The 15356-nt window shown below is 38.3% G+C and overlaps 1 protein-coding gene across 1 annotated transcript in view; it reads right to left on the reverse strand.

Annotated features, from left to right (window-relative positions):
• Positions 1-15356, reverse strand: part of LOC101878591 (VPS10 domain-containing receptor SorCS1) — a 201585-nt gene that overhangs the window by 108394 nt on the left and 77835 nt on the right. The window contains exon 4 of the mRNA XM_034061349.1: positions 8216-8374. Within this exon, the coding sequence (XP_033917240.1) occupies positions 8216-8374 (159 nt within the window). The remainder of the gene's footprint in view (positions 1-8215; positions 8375-15356) is intronic.

Consider the following 15356-nt stretch of genomic DNA (forward strand, 5'->3'; position numbering starts at 1 on the left):
TCTGAAGAGGCCAAATTTGAAATGAAGTTGTTTTTATCCCTATTCATTTATGCTGAATAAAACTTACTGTGCAGGGCAATTCCTGTTTTGAGCAGTCAAAGGCTGGGAGGTATGCTGCTATTCCCTGAACCACACTATTCTTCATCTAGAAGAGACATCTACCAGGCTATTCTCTTCCAATACTGCATTTAATAGAACAGAATGTTTTGTATAAACAAAGACTTTGAAACCATGCATGGTAATTTCTTCACAGAACAAAGCATAAGACTCATGATCCAGGATATAAAAATGGGCTACAAGGTTGATAGTCATTTATTTCCCCATCTATGATGTAATTACAAGTTCCAGTGTTTACATCCTTAAATACCCTTGAAGCACTGAAGGTCACAGGACACTGCATAGACTTTGAACATTTTAATTTGCAGCAATGCATTAATCAAGCCACGGAGAAGCCGTCAATCAGCTTACCCAATAATCAGTGTTTATTGAATGCTGTTGGAAACACATCAGAGTGATAAAGCTTTCAGATACCTGCTGCTCTCAACAGTGAGAACTCAAACACCAGCGAGGTCTGCAGCTCTGTGGCTGCTTTTGCTGATGAACTACACACTACTGTCACATAGACTTGTTCAGAATGGTTGTAACACAGCATTTTCTTTTGTGCATGCTCATCAGATCAAAGTATCCTGGAGATGACCTTCAGCTTTCTTCCTACCTATCCCTCAATAACTCCTCACACATTCTCAGATATGAGCCACATCAGCTGGTGTTCTGGTTTTGTGGCAGCTTGCAAGTAACTGTATTAGCATGATGTCTCCAGTGCATTAAACTCCTATATTAAAAAGTGACTGGAAACACATTTTTACTAGCAGATATTTAAAGGAATCTGCCTGGCATATATAAATCCAGAAGGAACCACTAGTATCAGCTGTCTGTTCTCCTCCTAACAGATGCTGCAGAATCTTTACTCGAGCAGTAAAGAGAATTATTCAGGCCAAAAACTGATGCTTTAATGAGATTTTATCATTTGGAAAGACATCCAATCACAAGTCCAAGGGCTGATGAATTTACCACTCCACTTAGTACGCTGTCCTCAAGGCTAATTCTATTCACTGTTAAAAAATACTCTCTCTGTAACAGGTAACTGGGTATCCTGCACTTGTTTTCTGTTGAGTTCTAACTTTACGAGGTAGGTTAATAACCGCTTAGATAATTGCACTAAACAGATGCAGTTATGTTTGAAAACTGGATCATAGAACTATGAAAAGAACTGGGACATTCCTCTTATGAGGAAAAGCTGAGAGAGCTAGGCCTGTTTAGTCTGGAAAAGACTGACAGGTAATCTCATTAATTTATACAAATGCCTTAGGGGAGGGTGGCAAGAGGATGGGGTCAGACTCTTCAGTGATGCCCAGCAACGGGATAAAGGACAATGGGCACAAACTGAAACACGGGAAGTTCCAACTGATTATGAGGAAAACTCCTTTATTTTGAGATGACTGAGAATTGGAATAGGTTGCCCAGAGAGGTGGTGCCCGGCTGTGATTCTATGCAACCTGCTCTAGATCAATCTGCTTTAGTGGGGGGCTTGGACTAGATGATCTCCAGAGGTTCCTTCCAACTCCAAGCATTCTGTCATTCTGTATTAGAATGAGACAGAACAGACAAGACTTATTACAGCAGAATTTAGGGCAAAGTGTCAGAAACTTCACACAAGCACAGCTTTAAATTTAAAAATAAATTATTATTGTTTCTCTTTTGCATTATATTAAAACCTATGTCTCCAAGTGAATTTAGTGTTGACAGCACTTTGTATAATAAGAAACTGGAGACACATTGGAGATTACAGCCAAAACAAATGACAGAGAAAGAAAGCAAAGGTGAATCATCCACAGAAAAGTGAATGGAGTTGCTTAACACCACAGAAATCAGTGGTACAGCCAGTGATACGGAGTACATTTCTTTCTTCTGAATCCAATGAAATCTCCAACTCTGATGGAAAGCCTAAAAGTAATTTTTTCCCATGGAAGTAGGAAAACCAGAGTCATGTAGAGCACAGTAAACTCTTACAGAGAAACGACATATCTACTCATAGCTCTAAGAATTCATCCAAGGATTCCAAAGCAGCAAAAGAACAAGTTCTCTAGGGGTACAGAGGGCTGATATTTATACAGATGGATAAGCAAGAACATATTGATTTGCCTAAAGATGAGTGAGTCAGTGGTAAAGAGCACAGCAATTACTGCTCGAGAGTCCTTCCTTCTGTTCACTGATCATACTCCTAGCCCAGAAATATATCTTCTTATTCAGACTGCCAGGCTGCCACTGGGCTCTGCTAGTTGATTTTTTCCTTTTTACTTTTTATTACTTATTAAAGGAGGGAAGAATGTTAGAGATTACTCCCACTTTTAATTCCATTCTCTATTTTAAATTGTCGCCCCAGCATATTATGCTTAGCGAGGTCTGTAAAAGACTGATGGGTAGCCTAGGAAAGCATATCTTGTGACACAGTTTGTACACAGGCTTATGGCCCATTAAAGAAAAACAAAACACAACAGCCATCTGACACCATTATTCTTACTGGGACAATGCTGGTGAACTGATGGTTTGAGAAGAAAGAAGGAAAACTAATAAAATAACAGCCAGATGAATAGTTCTGGTGTCCTTTCCTTGTTCATTTTCAGAATGCTGGTTGCACCAAATGCTTATCAGTATGCCTAGAGATAACAAGGCATATTCATGAAGAGTTGTGTGCAAGACGTGTTATCAGGATGCCATCAAGTGTCTGTGCTTAAGGTCTTCACACAAATGGCATGCACAGCCATACCTACAAACATGGATATTTCTGAGCATGACTTTGCTTGTTAGAAACATGCCACATGGAAAGTCCTAAGGAGCAAGAGCTCACAAGGCCTTTGTGTGGAAGGCCCTTTCCATCACTGGCACAAGTGCTGGTAACCCAGATAGGCTATCTAAGTACGTGAAAAAAGTGCAACATTGCAAAGGCTGGGACAAACAACTTTTAACATGCAAACTCCTTATTATTTTTCAACTTCAACCATATGCATCAAAGAGAATCAAGTCTGCTGGAAAACTGGCTTGGTTGATTAGTGGTGCCGCAAATATTAACACAAATGGTGCAGACTGTTGCAGGAATAATGCCGTAGGGAAAGGGGGAGTTATTCACATAGGCTAATGTTAGCTTCATGCAAACTAGCTCCCTGGTTGTGTCTGTAGTCTGTCAAAAGAGATCATCTTTTCTAGAGGATGATTCAAAGTGGCTAATGCTTACCACTAGAGAAGCTTTTTCCCTCTCCATTAATTTTAGATGGGATTAGTCTCCCCCAGCTAAAAGCAGCCCAAGTGAATAGTCCTCTAAATGTTGTCAGCAGTGTGGGAAGAAAAAAACAATACCCTAAAATTATGTCACCTTATGTTAACAGCAATTTTTTAAAAAAAGCTATGATGCAATTTCTGATAAAATAAACCTGGATTATATTCCCCATTTTCTGGTCTATGAACTCAGTGACTGTTACCCCTGAAACTGAGAGGGTGTCAATAGAAACAGAATAATTTAGGTTCAAAGGAACTTCAGGAGGTCTTGCTGTGACCCTTTTCCAAAGAGGGTGACACTCAAAGTTAGATCCTAATGCAGTGAAATGAGATTTTTTAGGATTGTGAAGTGCATCAAGAATAGTCCATCACATCTTGAAGAGTAAATACTGGCTATCTCTATGGCAGATACTTTCTTGTCAAACACACCATTAGGCCAAACACATGGACAGATGGGGCTGAGGGTACTTTAGGAGTTGGCCTGTTCTCTCACACAGACATCCTGTGGCAATATGAATCATTATCTCTAAGTGGTTCTTCTATCAACCCTTATGTGAGAATACCTTTCTTTTCCACTTGAATACATGAGGAGTGGACTTCCTTTACTGTAAGAGACTGAACTGACATGGTCTGATGACAGAAGATATGCTGTCCACAAGCTAAACTTCAGCTATCCAGCCAAGTATCAGTCCCTAACTCACTCATCTCCACCATAACATTCACAGTAAATAAAGGTAGACAGGTGGAATCAGATATCTGGGAAAGGCCAAAATCAAAGGAAAAAAAAAAAGGGAAGTGAAAAAAAAAGGAAATGTAAACCTCTTCATTTATTATTGTTGCATTGACAGAGCTCCTTTAGTCTGGGGTAGCTTACTTTTCAAGAGTTCATTTAAAATAAGAGAGGAGAAGCAACAACAACAACTCCGTATGAAACCTGTTTTTCCAGCCTCTGTTTCTGCCTTTCAGTGCTTGAGTGCCTCTGCACATTTATTCCTGAGCTGAGCAATTACAACCCTGCATTTTGCCCATCTGACTTGTACTTCCCAATTTCACCTGTATTTCATCTCTCCAAGTAGCTCTGTTATTCATGGCTGATTGCTACCCATTCCTCTGTGTGTCTGACCCATCTGAATGCAGAAGATATATCTACATGAAGCAGGGGCTCTTACATCCCACCCTCTGATTACACAGCAAACCACTTTTGAAGATTAGATGGTAATGCATAAGCAATAATCCCATAACATACAGCCCCTCATCCTACAAGCATGCTGATTAAATTCACGAGAGCTCACATGTACAAGACCTCCAACAAGCTCTTGCATCACAAGCAATGCCATACTGTGTCTGAAGTTTCCTCCTGATTTGTAACTCCTCTTACACAGAAAATGGAGGAGCATGCAGCAGTTCTGCAATTATGTGGTAAGAATCAGCCATGTAACAACTGTACTTTAAGCCAGAACAGTGAGTGCAATCATGAAGCAATTAGTGCAGGCAGCAGATGGTTTGCTGCTCTTTTTTTCCTCGACACTGGCAGGAAAAAGTCATGACTGAATAAGGGACTGATCTGTCAGTAGCGGTAATTCAAGTCTGCTGCCCAAGGCAGAGACATGGGGGAGAGATACGTGTACAAAGGAAAGGATTTGCCGAAGTTTAATGAGTTGTTGCTCATCAGCTGAACCCCAGTCATTACAACTTTCCCACATACCCAACACCCAAGAAACTGGGACATAAAATTACTTCAGTTAACATAAATTTCCCTACCATTGAGTAAATCTGTATTCAACTACACAAAAGATCATCTGTAGTACATATACTGACAGACTCAGTGGGCTGTGATGAGATTAAAGGATGATGCTATATGACCCATTTCCTGCTCGTTATAAATAACCAGTGAAGGGTATACACTGACCATTGGGTTTGCCCTCATCAGTCCTGAATTGGGTGAATAACTTCTGAGAACCAAATAGTCCAAACACAATGTGATTCCTTTCTCTTCAGCTCTTGTTCCATTCACCACCTGATTTTGCTGGTCCCTCCTGCTGCATTGACAAGATGCAATTGGATGACAGCAATGATGTGACTTGCTAGAAGCATGTGAATGTATTTTCTGTTTGATTCTCACCTCCTTCCTGGCTGTGAACAGCAAAATTAAATTACTGCAACAATGCTAACTGGTCAAAATCCAACTTAACCCTTATGGCCCCCACTAACAAAACCTTCACAACCTCTTCAATCAGTGGCATCAAAGTCAGTGATATAAAAATTTAAATTCCTTGCCATGGAGATACATTCCCCTTGCTTCCTTGTCTGACTCTTAGCGTGTGAACAGTGCCTGGAATTCAAGAAGTAAATTCCCTATGTATAGCCTTAGGGTTGTGAATGCTCCATCCCTGGCAGTGTTCAAGGCCAGGCTGGATGAAGCCTTGGGTGACGTGGGTTAGTGTGAGGTGTCCCTGCCCATGGCAGGGGGGTTGGAACTGTATGATCTTAAGGTCCTTTCCAACCCAAACTATTCTATGATTCTATGAGACCACGAAATAGCAAACGGCAGTGTCATTTATTCCAAACTACCCAACAGGTCCCACTGCAATTATCTAAGTACCTGCAGGACCTCTTAATCACTCTGAGAAAATTCTGTCTTTAGATATACAAGCATGAAACCAATGGGAGTCATTTACACTTAGCCACAGGCTGAACTTGACCCTTAGTTCAAGTTACATTTAATTTAGCCCAAGCTGATTAATACTCTTTGCCTGCTAGTTACCCAAAGCTTATTCAAGTCAGAAAATGTACCCATTAGGCTTTAAAGTAGAAACCAGGCCTGTGACTCATACCCATGCAGAGTACTTTTTAAAATCTATTTTAGAGTTAATTGCTACAGATCTACAGACCTTGTGCTACACAATTTTTCTCTCGCAACTACAGTAACGAACTGGTTTTCAGGATTCTAGAGAAGAGTGGGAGTTTCCTATGGAATAGTGACAATATATGTGCTGGTAGCCATCTACCATAAATTAGATGAGCATTAGCTGTATGGACTCTAATTCAAAATTATTTCCTGAGCACTGGATACCACAACAGCTGAAATTAATTTTCCACTATATCCTACTTTTATTTGATAAATTTGCCACTGAAAGTTTAATTGATCTTCATGTAATAAATATCCTAATACGCAACAACTTTCATTCCAACGGGTCCTAAAAGACAGCAGTGACCAGATTCTGTTCAGCTTCATATAACCACAGAGAATTCACCAGCCCCAAGGGAAATGAAACATTTTGACCTCTTCTAGTCACACACTAAACATCCAGAAATTTAATCTGCGCCTTCCTCTGAACAGCTTACAATGTGCATTATAAAAAAAAACCACAAAATGCTCTGAGAGGGGTGAATGAAAAACATTATATGCAATTGACTCTACAAGAAGAATTAGGCAAGCATTTCTCATAGCTGGGAAGGCTATTAAGCTAGAGTCCTGGAAGGATACTGTTTTTGAGTTTAAAGCACAGGCTTAACTTCTAGTCCAAAAATTCCCAGAAGATCATTTTGTGACCTTACCTACTTATTTAGCTTTACTTTGCCTTTATTTTCTTAGGTTTACAATAATAGTAAAAAAAAAAAAGCCTAAAGTAGGCTAAAGGAAAATTAGTTGTTTAATGTTTGTAAAATAAATTCATATACACAGACAGAAAACATTGTGAAATTCAAACATTAATGTTGATATTTACATTAATGTATGCCCTGAGCAATTCTGCCATTACTTTTATTATTGAGTCAGATTCTCATAGATTCATCATATGTAAAACAAAAAGAGACCACTAAACCCCTTTGTATAAAGGCTTATATACTAGATGCCAAGATATTTCACTCTTTTACCCCTGTTGGGAACTCAAGAAATTGTTTTGGTCTTTTTCCAGTTTTACTCAAAATATCAAAATGCCAATAAATCTGCCATTTCTCAGAACAGTTTGCTCCAATGGCTAGTTACTTCACAGCTGAGTTTATCTACCACTGACTTCTAGCCATCAGTTCTTGTTATAAGGGCTTTATTTTTACTAGATAAAAATGGTTACTCCTATGTTTTGTCTTCCCCTATGGAGATATTTATGAACAACAACATAGTTCCCTTCCATCTGCTTTTTCATGAAATAAACAGATTGAGCTCTATAAAGTCCTTCACTGGAAGATGACTGATTTGTGAGTATTGATATTCCTGATTTTCAAAAAGTTCTAACAATGTGGTCCCTTACAATGGAGTCTTGTTTTATTGTCTCAAGTTGGGCAGCAAAAATCAAGGCATATCTCACAATGTATTTATTTGGCTGATGGATTACCCACACTGAAGGAACTGGACTTCAAAGAAAATGGATTCACTGCTACTTTTCTTTTAGAAATCAAAGCTACTTGAAAATATGCCAACCAGATAAGAACAAGAAGTGTCTCATACTGTTCTTGCAGCTGGTGCTAGGCTAGAGAAAGAGAATTGTTAAGTAAGAGGACAAAAAGCCTCGTTAAAGGCTTCCTATCATGAAGGATCCTAGCTGTCTTCTCTGCCCACTGCCTGTCACACAATATTGCCAAAAGGACTGATGAATAAATGCAGACTGCCAGGCCTATATGGAGGGCTAGACCCCAAGAACACAGTAGTTACCCATGTCCTTTACTTTGCCCTTTCCACTGAGGCTTCCTCATGTTTCCTGCTTGGAAATACCTCATCTTCCATGTTTCCTGCTTGGAAATATCAGTTCAGTATTTCCAAAGACTGTCCTGGTATCACCTCAAAGACTTTACTGAATGCTCTGCAGTTGTTTATTGTAGTGACATGGGAAAACCCTAGGTTCTTACTAAGCAAACTAAGCAAAATGCTGCCAAAGAGTCTTACCTTCTGATCTTGGCTGTATGCTAAGATCCAATCTTCCTTCTTGGGGTGGAAGAGCAGACTGTTGATGTAGAAGTTCAGACGGTATTTTTGATAGGTAGCTCCTTCATCAGAACTGATTAATAAGCTGCTCTCAACTTCTGGATCGGTCAGCAGCATAATCTATATGGGAGGGAAAGATAAAAATACAGTGGTGAAGAGGCATCAGATGGAAAAATAAGCAGCTAGGAACTGCAGGTAAGCTTATTAATTACATCTATTTCAAAGTATTTGAATGTAATGTCAAAACTAAGCATAGCCAATCTTTCAGTAAGGAAAACAAGTACATTTCAGCTATGCATATAAGCACATAACAAATGATCAAATAAGCAAAATGACTTTACCAGTAGTTAAACAGACTTAATGAAGCTATGCTTAGGTTATACAAAAAATCAAACCTGAAATTCGCCAGAGTGCAAACTTACTGAATTACCAGACAGCCACAATGGGCTGCTAGTGTCTTCATGAATAACCTACTGGAAGGCCTGACAAAAACTTAGGTGTTAAGGAAAAAAGAGATACAGGAAGAGGACAGGGATACATGCACAGAATGATCACTAATGGTAAGGTTTGTTAGACTCTGGCAGAATTTAAAGGAATATGACAATTTCATTGCCTGGAGCATTATAACCTGGCTGTCGGCAAAAAGCCATCTTGCTTTGGCAGGAGAACACATTTGATAACATGCTGGGTTCTTTCCATCTCCAATTTCTGTGGTGCTGTGAATTACAGATTTGGTAGTGTATCAAAAATAATCTCCACACAATAAAGGTGCTTTCTAGCTTTGTCCAAGAGTGTTAGGAGTGGCAAAAGGTATACGGCTTGCAGTTGTAGTAGCTAGTTCTCCCCATTAACTATGGTATTAATTGGTCTGCATTGCTGATGAATCAGAGAGAATAATGAGATACTCCTCTCATGTGTCTCTGCATGAGAAAATATATAGGTTTGAGCAGTAAAAAGAGATGGTTCCAGTATTTCAGCAAGCAGCAGACTAATACCCTTAAGGAATGGGAATGAGGTACTATGAATGACAGACATGAAGAGCTCTGAAGAATATTTGCCTGGGAAGGTATTAAAGCCTTGAATCATTAGCTTTGGGGTGTTTTCTTTGTTTGTTTGTTTGCTTCAAGTATTGGTGCTGCTGTTGCTTTACAAATGGCAAACAGCAATATGTTCTTAGGCAAGCCTGAAATGAAAGGATCCCCACCTTGCATTTCTCAGAGCAAATTCCTATCTGGGTTTGGGAGCTGCAAAAATGAGGCACTCCATTTTCTCCTCTTTCGTTTATGCAGGCAGAGTTAGATACAACTCATTACCTATGAAGTACAGAGAGCCGTAAGTCTTTATAGACACCAGATACTAAAGAACTATTTGTATGTGAAGGTGTAAATACGCATACAATCTACACAGGAAATGTCCTTCATTATTGGGTAACTGCCAGAGGTTTTATTTATCTCTAGAAAATCCCTTGGCAGCATATAAAAACCCTTGGTAACAATTTGGCCTGTGATTTGAAAGTTGGGGTTCTTCATAAACCTGTTACACCATCACACTGTATCCTGAATGTAAAATAGGGCAATGTTTCAATTGTAGCATAAAGGTACAGTCTCCTTTTGTATCTCTGATTTACTTTCAAAATCTTGTGAAGAAAACACGCATTATTAAATATTCTTATTCCATTTAATACTTCCAAATACATTAAGCATATCATTGATCTGGCTTCTAAACTGAAGATTGCATGATAGAAACTACACAGAAAGCATCAATAATCAAAACGTCAATATATAGATCATCTACTGTCACTAAATAGGCTATCTAGCTTCTGAAGCCAAAAATGTACTGTGATGTTTATCATTTGGTTCTTGTTTCTTACCAGACTGGTTTCTGGGACAATGTTCCTATGGTTAATATTTATTGACTCAGTACAATGATTCAAGCATTATGATTTTCCTATTTTTATGACTTCCTTCTTGAGTGGATTTTGTTTATGTTGGTATTTGAAAATATCACAGCACAGCATTAATTTGGACTACAGCAACTGGAGCAGAAATAAGCACAAATCAATGAGCTTGATCCAAGCTCCCTGAAGTTAATAAGAGTCTTGTCATTGACTTTGCATTGTGCCTCTAAGGCAAGTTGTTAATCAAGATCCACTCTAGTCTCATGGATTTCCCTCTACCTGCATAAGAAACTCATCTGACCTCATCACTGTCGCATCCAAGCACATCACTGCCTTAACACATTTTCTGTCAGGCCACTCCTCTGAAGTCTGCAAGTGCTCTTATCTCCATTTCTTAGAAAGGGGATTGAGGGACAAGCTGTTGAGGCACTGAAGCACCTAATTCCTCATTCAATCAATAAAATTTAAGTGCCTGAACAGACTTGCTAGCACTGCTGACTTTGGCTTTAATCTGCTAACTACTGCCCTAGGCTATTCCTACTATTTTTTCAGGTATCTACCAGATAGATACCTTTTCAGGTCTCCAGAACCCTTAGCTGTGGCATTATAATAGCCAGCTATTTTGTACATGCAAAGTGTTCAAGGACACATGAGGTTTGCTATATATGACAACAGCAATAGTGGTTTAGATGTCATGAAACTGTGCAGAACTGCCACAGATTTATGCAAGGGCATACAGAGAGCTGGAGACAGGGGAGGGGAGAGAGTTGGCAGATTAATCTAGCCACTAGTCAAATTGTTAACTATAAGACCAACTTTCAGTGCTTAGGACATCATTATCTGCTTCATTATTGTCCCCTGTATAGCCAATTACTTTGCACAGATGCCATAAAAGAAAACAAGCTAGAGCTGACTAAACAGTCACTACTCACATCATAGTCAAAGCACCATGTTTCTTACAAAATAAGAAAAGCAAATTTAATTACAACATTTCTTCTTGTAAACAATCAGAGCTACAAGCCCAAAAAGACAGCATTCCAACCACTACTGGACAGTTACTTCAGAGTATCAGGTTAGTGCTACTCTAAAGACAGACCCTCTGCCTCCAAAATGCCCATACTGTAGATAAGGTGTCATTTCAACATCAACCATTTTTTTTTACAAACCCACTTCCATTGAACTGCACTATGTGGTAACGCAGTTACAGCCACATTAGCTTGGTTTTACTGCCTAAGTTGCCTGAAGCATCAATGAGTAAGGAGGGAAAGTATAATGGCATTAATCTTTGTTGTTGTTGCAGCATATGAAATACAGAATAAGTAAATTCTAGAATACTCTTTGCAATAAAAGAAGGCAATTTCTGCTTTGAAGTAGTCTATTACCCACTGACTTGATGCAGTTGCCTATACAGAAAAAAAAGTGGACACACACACACGTTGAACAAGAAAAGCATGGGAAATAAACCCAGCAACAATAGCAAAGTGAATCTAAATTTAGAAATTGTAAGCATTAATATTTAAGAATATCTAAGATAAAAGATTAGAAAGACATTATTTGTATATTTCTGATTTCACTGTAGGAAGCATTCAGGATTCCCTTCAGTGTGAGCTCATCAAAGGAGCTACCTTCTTGATTTATTTCTACAATGCCTAATATAACATATTACTACTTTCCCAGCTAACACTGGTTTCTGGACATCACTGCAGAATCAACATAACTTTTGCACAGGAAAATCACACTGCATATCTATCCAGGTTCTTAGAGGCCATAGGGAAAGATATCTAACAGGATTTTTAAGAGGTTCCCTTGCCAAAAGATCTGAAATTGTCTACGGAAAAAGGCCTTTCCATAGACTAATTTATGGTTAGAAGATAAGCATCAAACTTGAGGGAAATATCTTCCCATTTCCACAATGGAAGGACATGTTCATTTGGAATATTCCCAATAATTTGTGGAGTTCAATTTATTTATTAATCATCTGGAAAGAAGAAGGAAAGATAAGTGACAAAGTTTGCTGATGGCAGTAATGCATTCAGAATGACAAAGACAAAAGTCAGCTATGAAGATCTGTAAAAGGATTGCACAATACTTGGTACCTGAGCACTAAATGACAGGTGAAATTCAGTGATAATGTATTGAAAAAAAAAATAAGAGGACCCTCCCCCCCCAGAAAAAAAGAAAACAAAAACCACAATACAGATAGAGAAAAGCAATCCCAGCATAACAGAACAATAGTCTATGAGAAGATAATTCCTTTCAGGAAAGGATTTTCCAGGTTTCAGTGAAGGAGTCTGTGAAAATAGAAACTCAGTCCTCAGATCAAAAAACCTTCAATTAAACCAGTAGGAATTATTAGGAGAGAATTAAACAAGCATAATAAATAATGCTATTAAGTGAATGCAGTGTTCCCACAAGTTTTACATGGGTGTTATTCACATCCTCCACCTTAACAACAACAACAAAAACGCTATGGTACGAAACACAGAACAGATACAAGGGTGACTGAAGAAAACTAGGAAACATTTTTTCATACAAGCAGCAAATAAATGAACTATTCAACTTCTAAAAGAGATAAATGAGAGATAATTTGACCAAAGTCTACAAAACTATGAATGGCCTGGAAATGCTTAGAAAATAATTATTCACTCATAATTTGAAACTCATGCGCATCAAATGAAATCAAGAGATACAGAACATAACTGACACGACAAGGGAAGAACTAATGATATCATCTATCTGGAATTCTATAAAGCCTTTGACACAGTCCCCTACACCATCCTTCTCTCTAACGGATTTGATGGGTGGACTGTCCTGTGGACAAGCAATTGGTTTTATGGAGGAGTGGGACTGGTTAACATTGTCTGATTCAGCATGGCTGTTATACATCACTAGAGAATGGATGAAAATTATAAACAATAACAATCTTAGCTCAGGTGGGCTGATCTTGAGATTTCTTTTGTGAAGAACTGGGCCTATCATTTTTATCTTAACAGTTTTTAAACTATCTCTGATTCCAGCATCACACAATAAAGCTATTAACGCAGGAGTAAAGAGAGGCAAAGTCACTTAGTAAAGGGAGACCAACCTTAGAGTGCTTCTGGTTTTGTTTATTGTTGTCTTATGACAACATTAATATAAAAATATCAAAAAAAAATGAAGAGTGAGGGTAAGCCAAGACTCTACTTCTCCCCAGCAAAAGTAATTGCTCTCTGTTCAGATTAGTGCTCATCAGTGATCAAAACCTGCTTACTCACACCAGGCACAACAAGCACACACTGCACTTTCTAATGCTGCAGAATCATTTTTTTCCTCTATGAAAAAAGAACCAAGAAAGTTGACACAGTCTTTTTCAACCAAATGCAAGACATGCATTAATCATCCATCCCCTGAAAAGGGAGAAAGTTGATTTGTTTTTCCTCGAAGTGACAAATGAACACAAACCAAAATTTATAGATCTTAAGCAATCCACCCACACTATTTTCACCCCTCTTTGGTGCTAACTCTGCTGATGGCAGATTGCCCTTGACAGTTAAGTGGATATTCGCTATCCTCACAAAAAACCCCACAACAACAGGAACGCTTCAAAAGAGAATTCTGATTTTGCTTCCACAGATGGAATTGCGATCCTTAACAAGTGCCCTGAATAATATATCCAGTGGCTTAGATAAGACAAGTCCAGAACTGCTCTCAATCTTTATTTTAGCTCCTCATATCTACACTTGGACCAACCTCTCTTTAATATTTTCTAGGAAAGAGCCTAGTAGCAGTGAAATAAGATAGTATGAAAATATTACAAATGTATTTCATAGATTCATCCAGGTCTAGTGGAAGATGTCCCTGCCCACAGCAATGGGGTTGGAAATAAATGATCTTTAACATCCCTTCCAACCAAAACCATATATGATTGACACATGCTTTAGTTTAATTCTGATGTATCAACAGATCTGAGTTATATCACCTGACCAGAAACAGGGATGAAATGCATATAGGTTCAAATCTCCTGAAAGAACCTTTACCTTCCTCACCTATTACCTGTTTCTTGCACAGACAAAACACTGGTGACCCACATGAAACAAATAACATTCCTCACAGGAAAACCTAAGTGAAGTACAGAAAAAGAGGAAATCAGCAAGGAAGAACAGAAATGTCCTCCTCTTCACAAAAAGCAGTGCATTCCCTACTTAAATACTCTAAATAGTTGTATTTTTTCCAGCTTCTCTGGGGTTTGGTATTCTTTTATACGGTAACTGATTGCAAAAGCATCAGTGCTATGGAGTCCCAGCATAATGAAATGTAATTTCTGCCACTTTGCATATCACTTCTGAATTTAGATTGCCATTTGCAAGACATAAAGATCGTGTAAAGAGAGAACTTGATTCTCCAGACTCAGAAATTCACACACGCATTACAAAGCAACATACCCTGGTTTTAACTAATCAACCTAGTTCATTGCTTAAGCTTTTTAAGATCTAGAATAAGAAATAGAATGAAACAAGCCATATAAAGGAACTGCTTTGTCCATGACATTCTGAAATTAATGCAATACTACTTTATAGAAAATTAGAGGAACAAAATTACCATAAAGAAACAACTCGAGCATTTATTTGGATAATTAACAAAGAAAGAGGACACCAAAGCCTTACAAAGTTTAATAAGCTTTACTCATGGGCTAGCATCAGCTGCTGTAGAACTGCATTCATGAGTAATGCCACCACAATCTGGCTCAAGTCTCTGCTTTAAATAAATTGGCTAACTGTATTAGCACTGAGATGGAAACATTAAATGAACTAAAGCTGACCATTTTTAAGCTGTCTCTATCACCAACTAAAGACAAGGTTAGTTGCCGAGCAATTTCATTAAGATCCCATTAATATAATACACTAATAATTCAATCAAGGCACTGTAAAGTGTTTTATTGCCAGAAGTTCTTGTTAACTTAGCACAGTAATTTTTGTAGGGAAAGAAAAGACTTCAGTGACAATTACACTTTCAACACTGAAGGAAAAAAAAGATGTTGCCTTTGAATGATGATCTCATTTGGAATGGTCCCAGAATGACCACTTTAATACAAGGAAAAGGTCTGTGGACAAGTGATTTTGCAGCTATAACCCAGTGACTTTAGAGTAAAAAGGTTCTTACTCATACAAACACACATAACCCAAGCTCATTAAATCAGTCTGCACTTTGCTGACATGGAAGGTAACA

The sequence above is a fragment of the Melopsittacus undulatus genome, chromosome 4 (assembly GCF_012275295.1).
Source record: "Melopsittacus undulatus isolate bMelUnd1 chromosome 4, bMelUnd1.mat.Z, whole genome shotgun sequence".
NCBI lineage: Eukaryota > Metazoa > Chordata > Aves > Psittaciformes > Psittaculidae > Melopsittacus > Melopsittacus undulatus.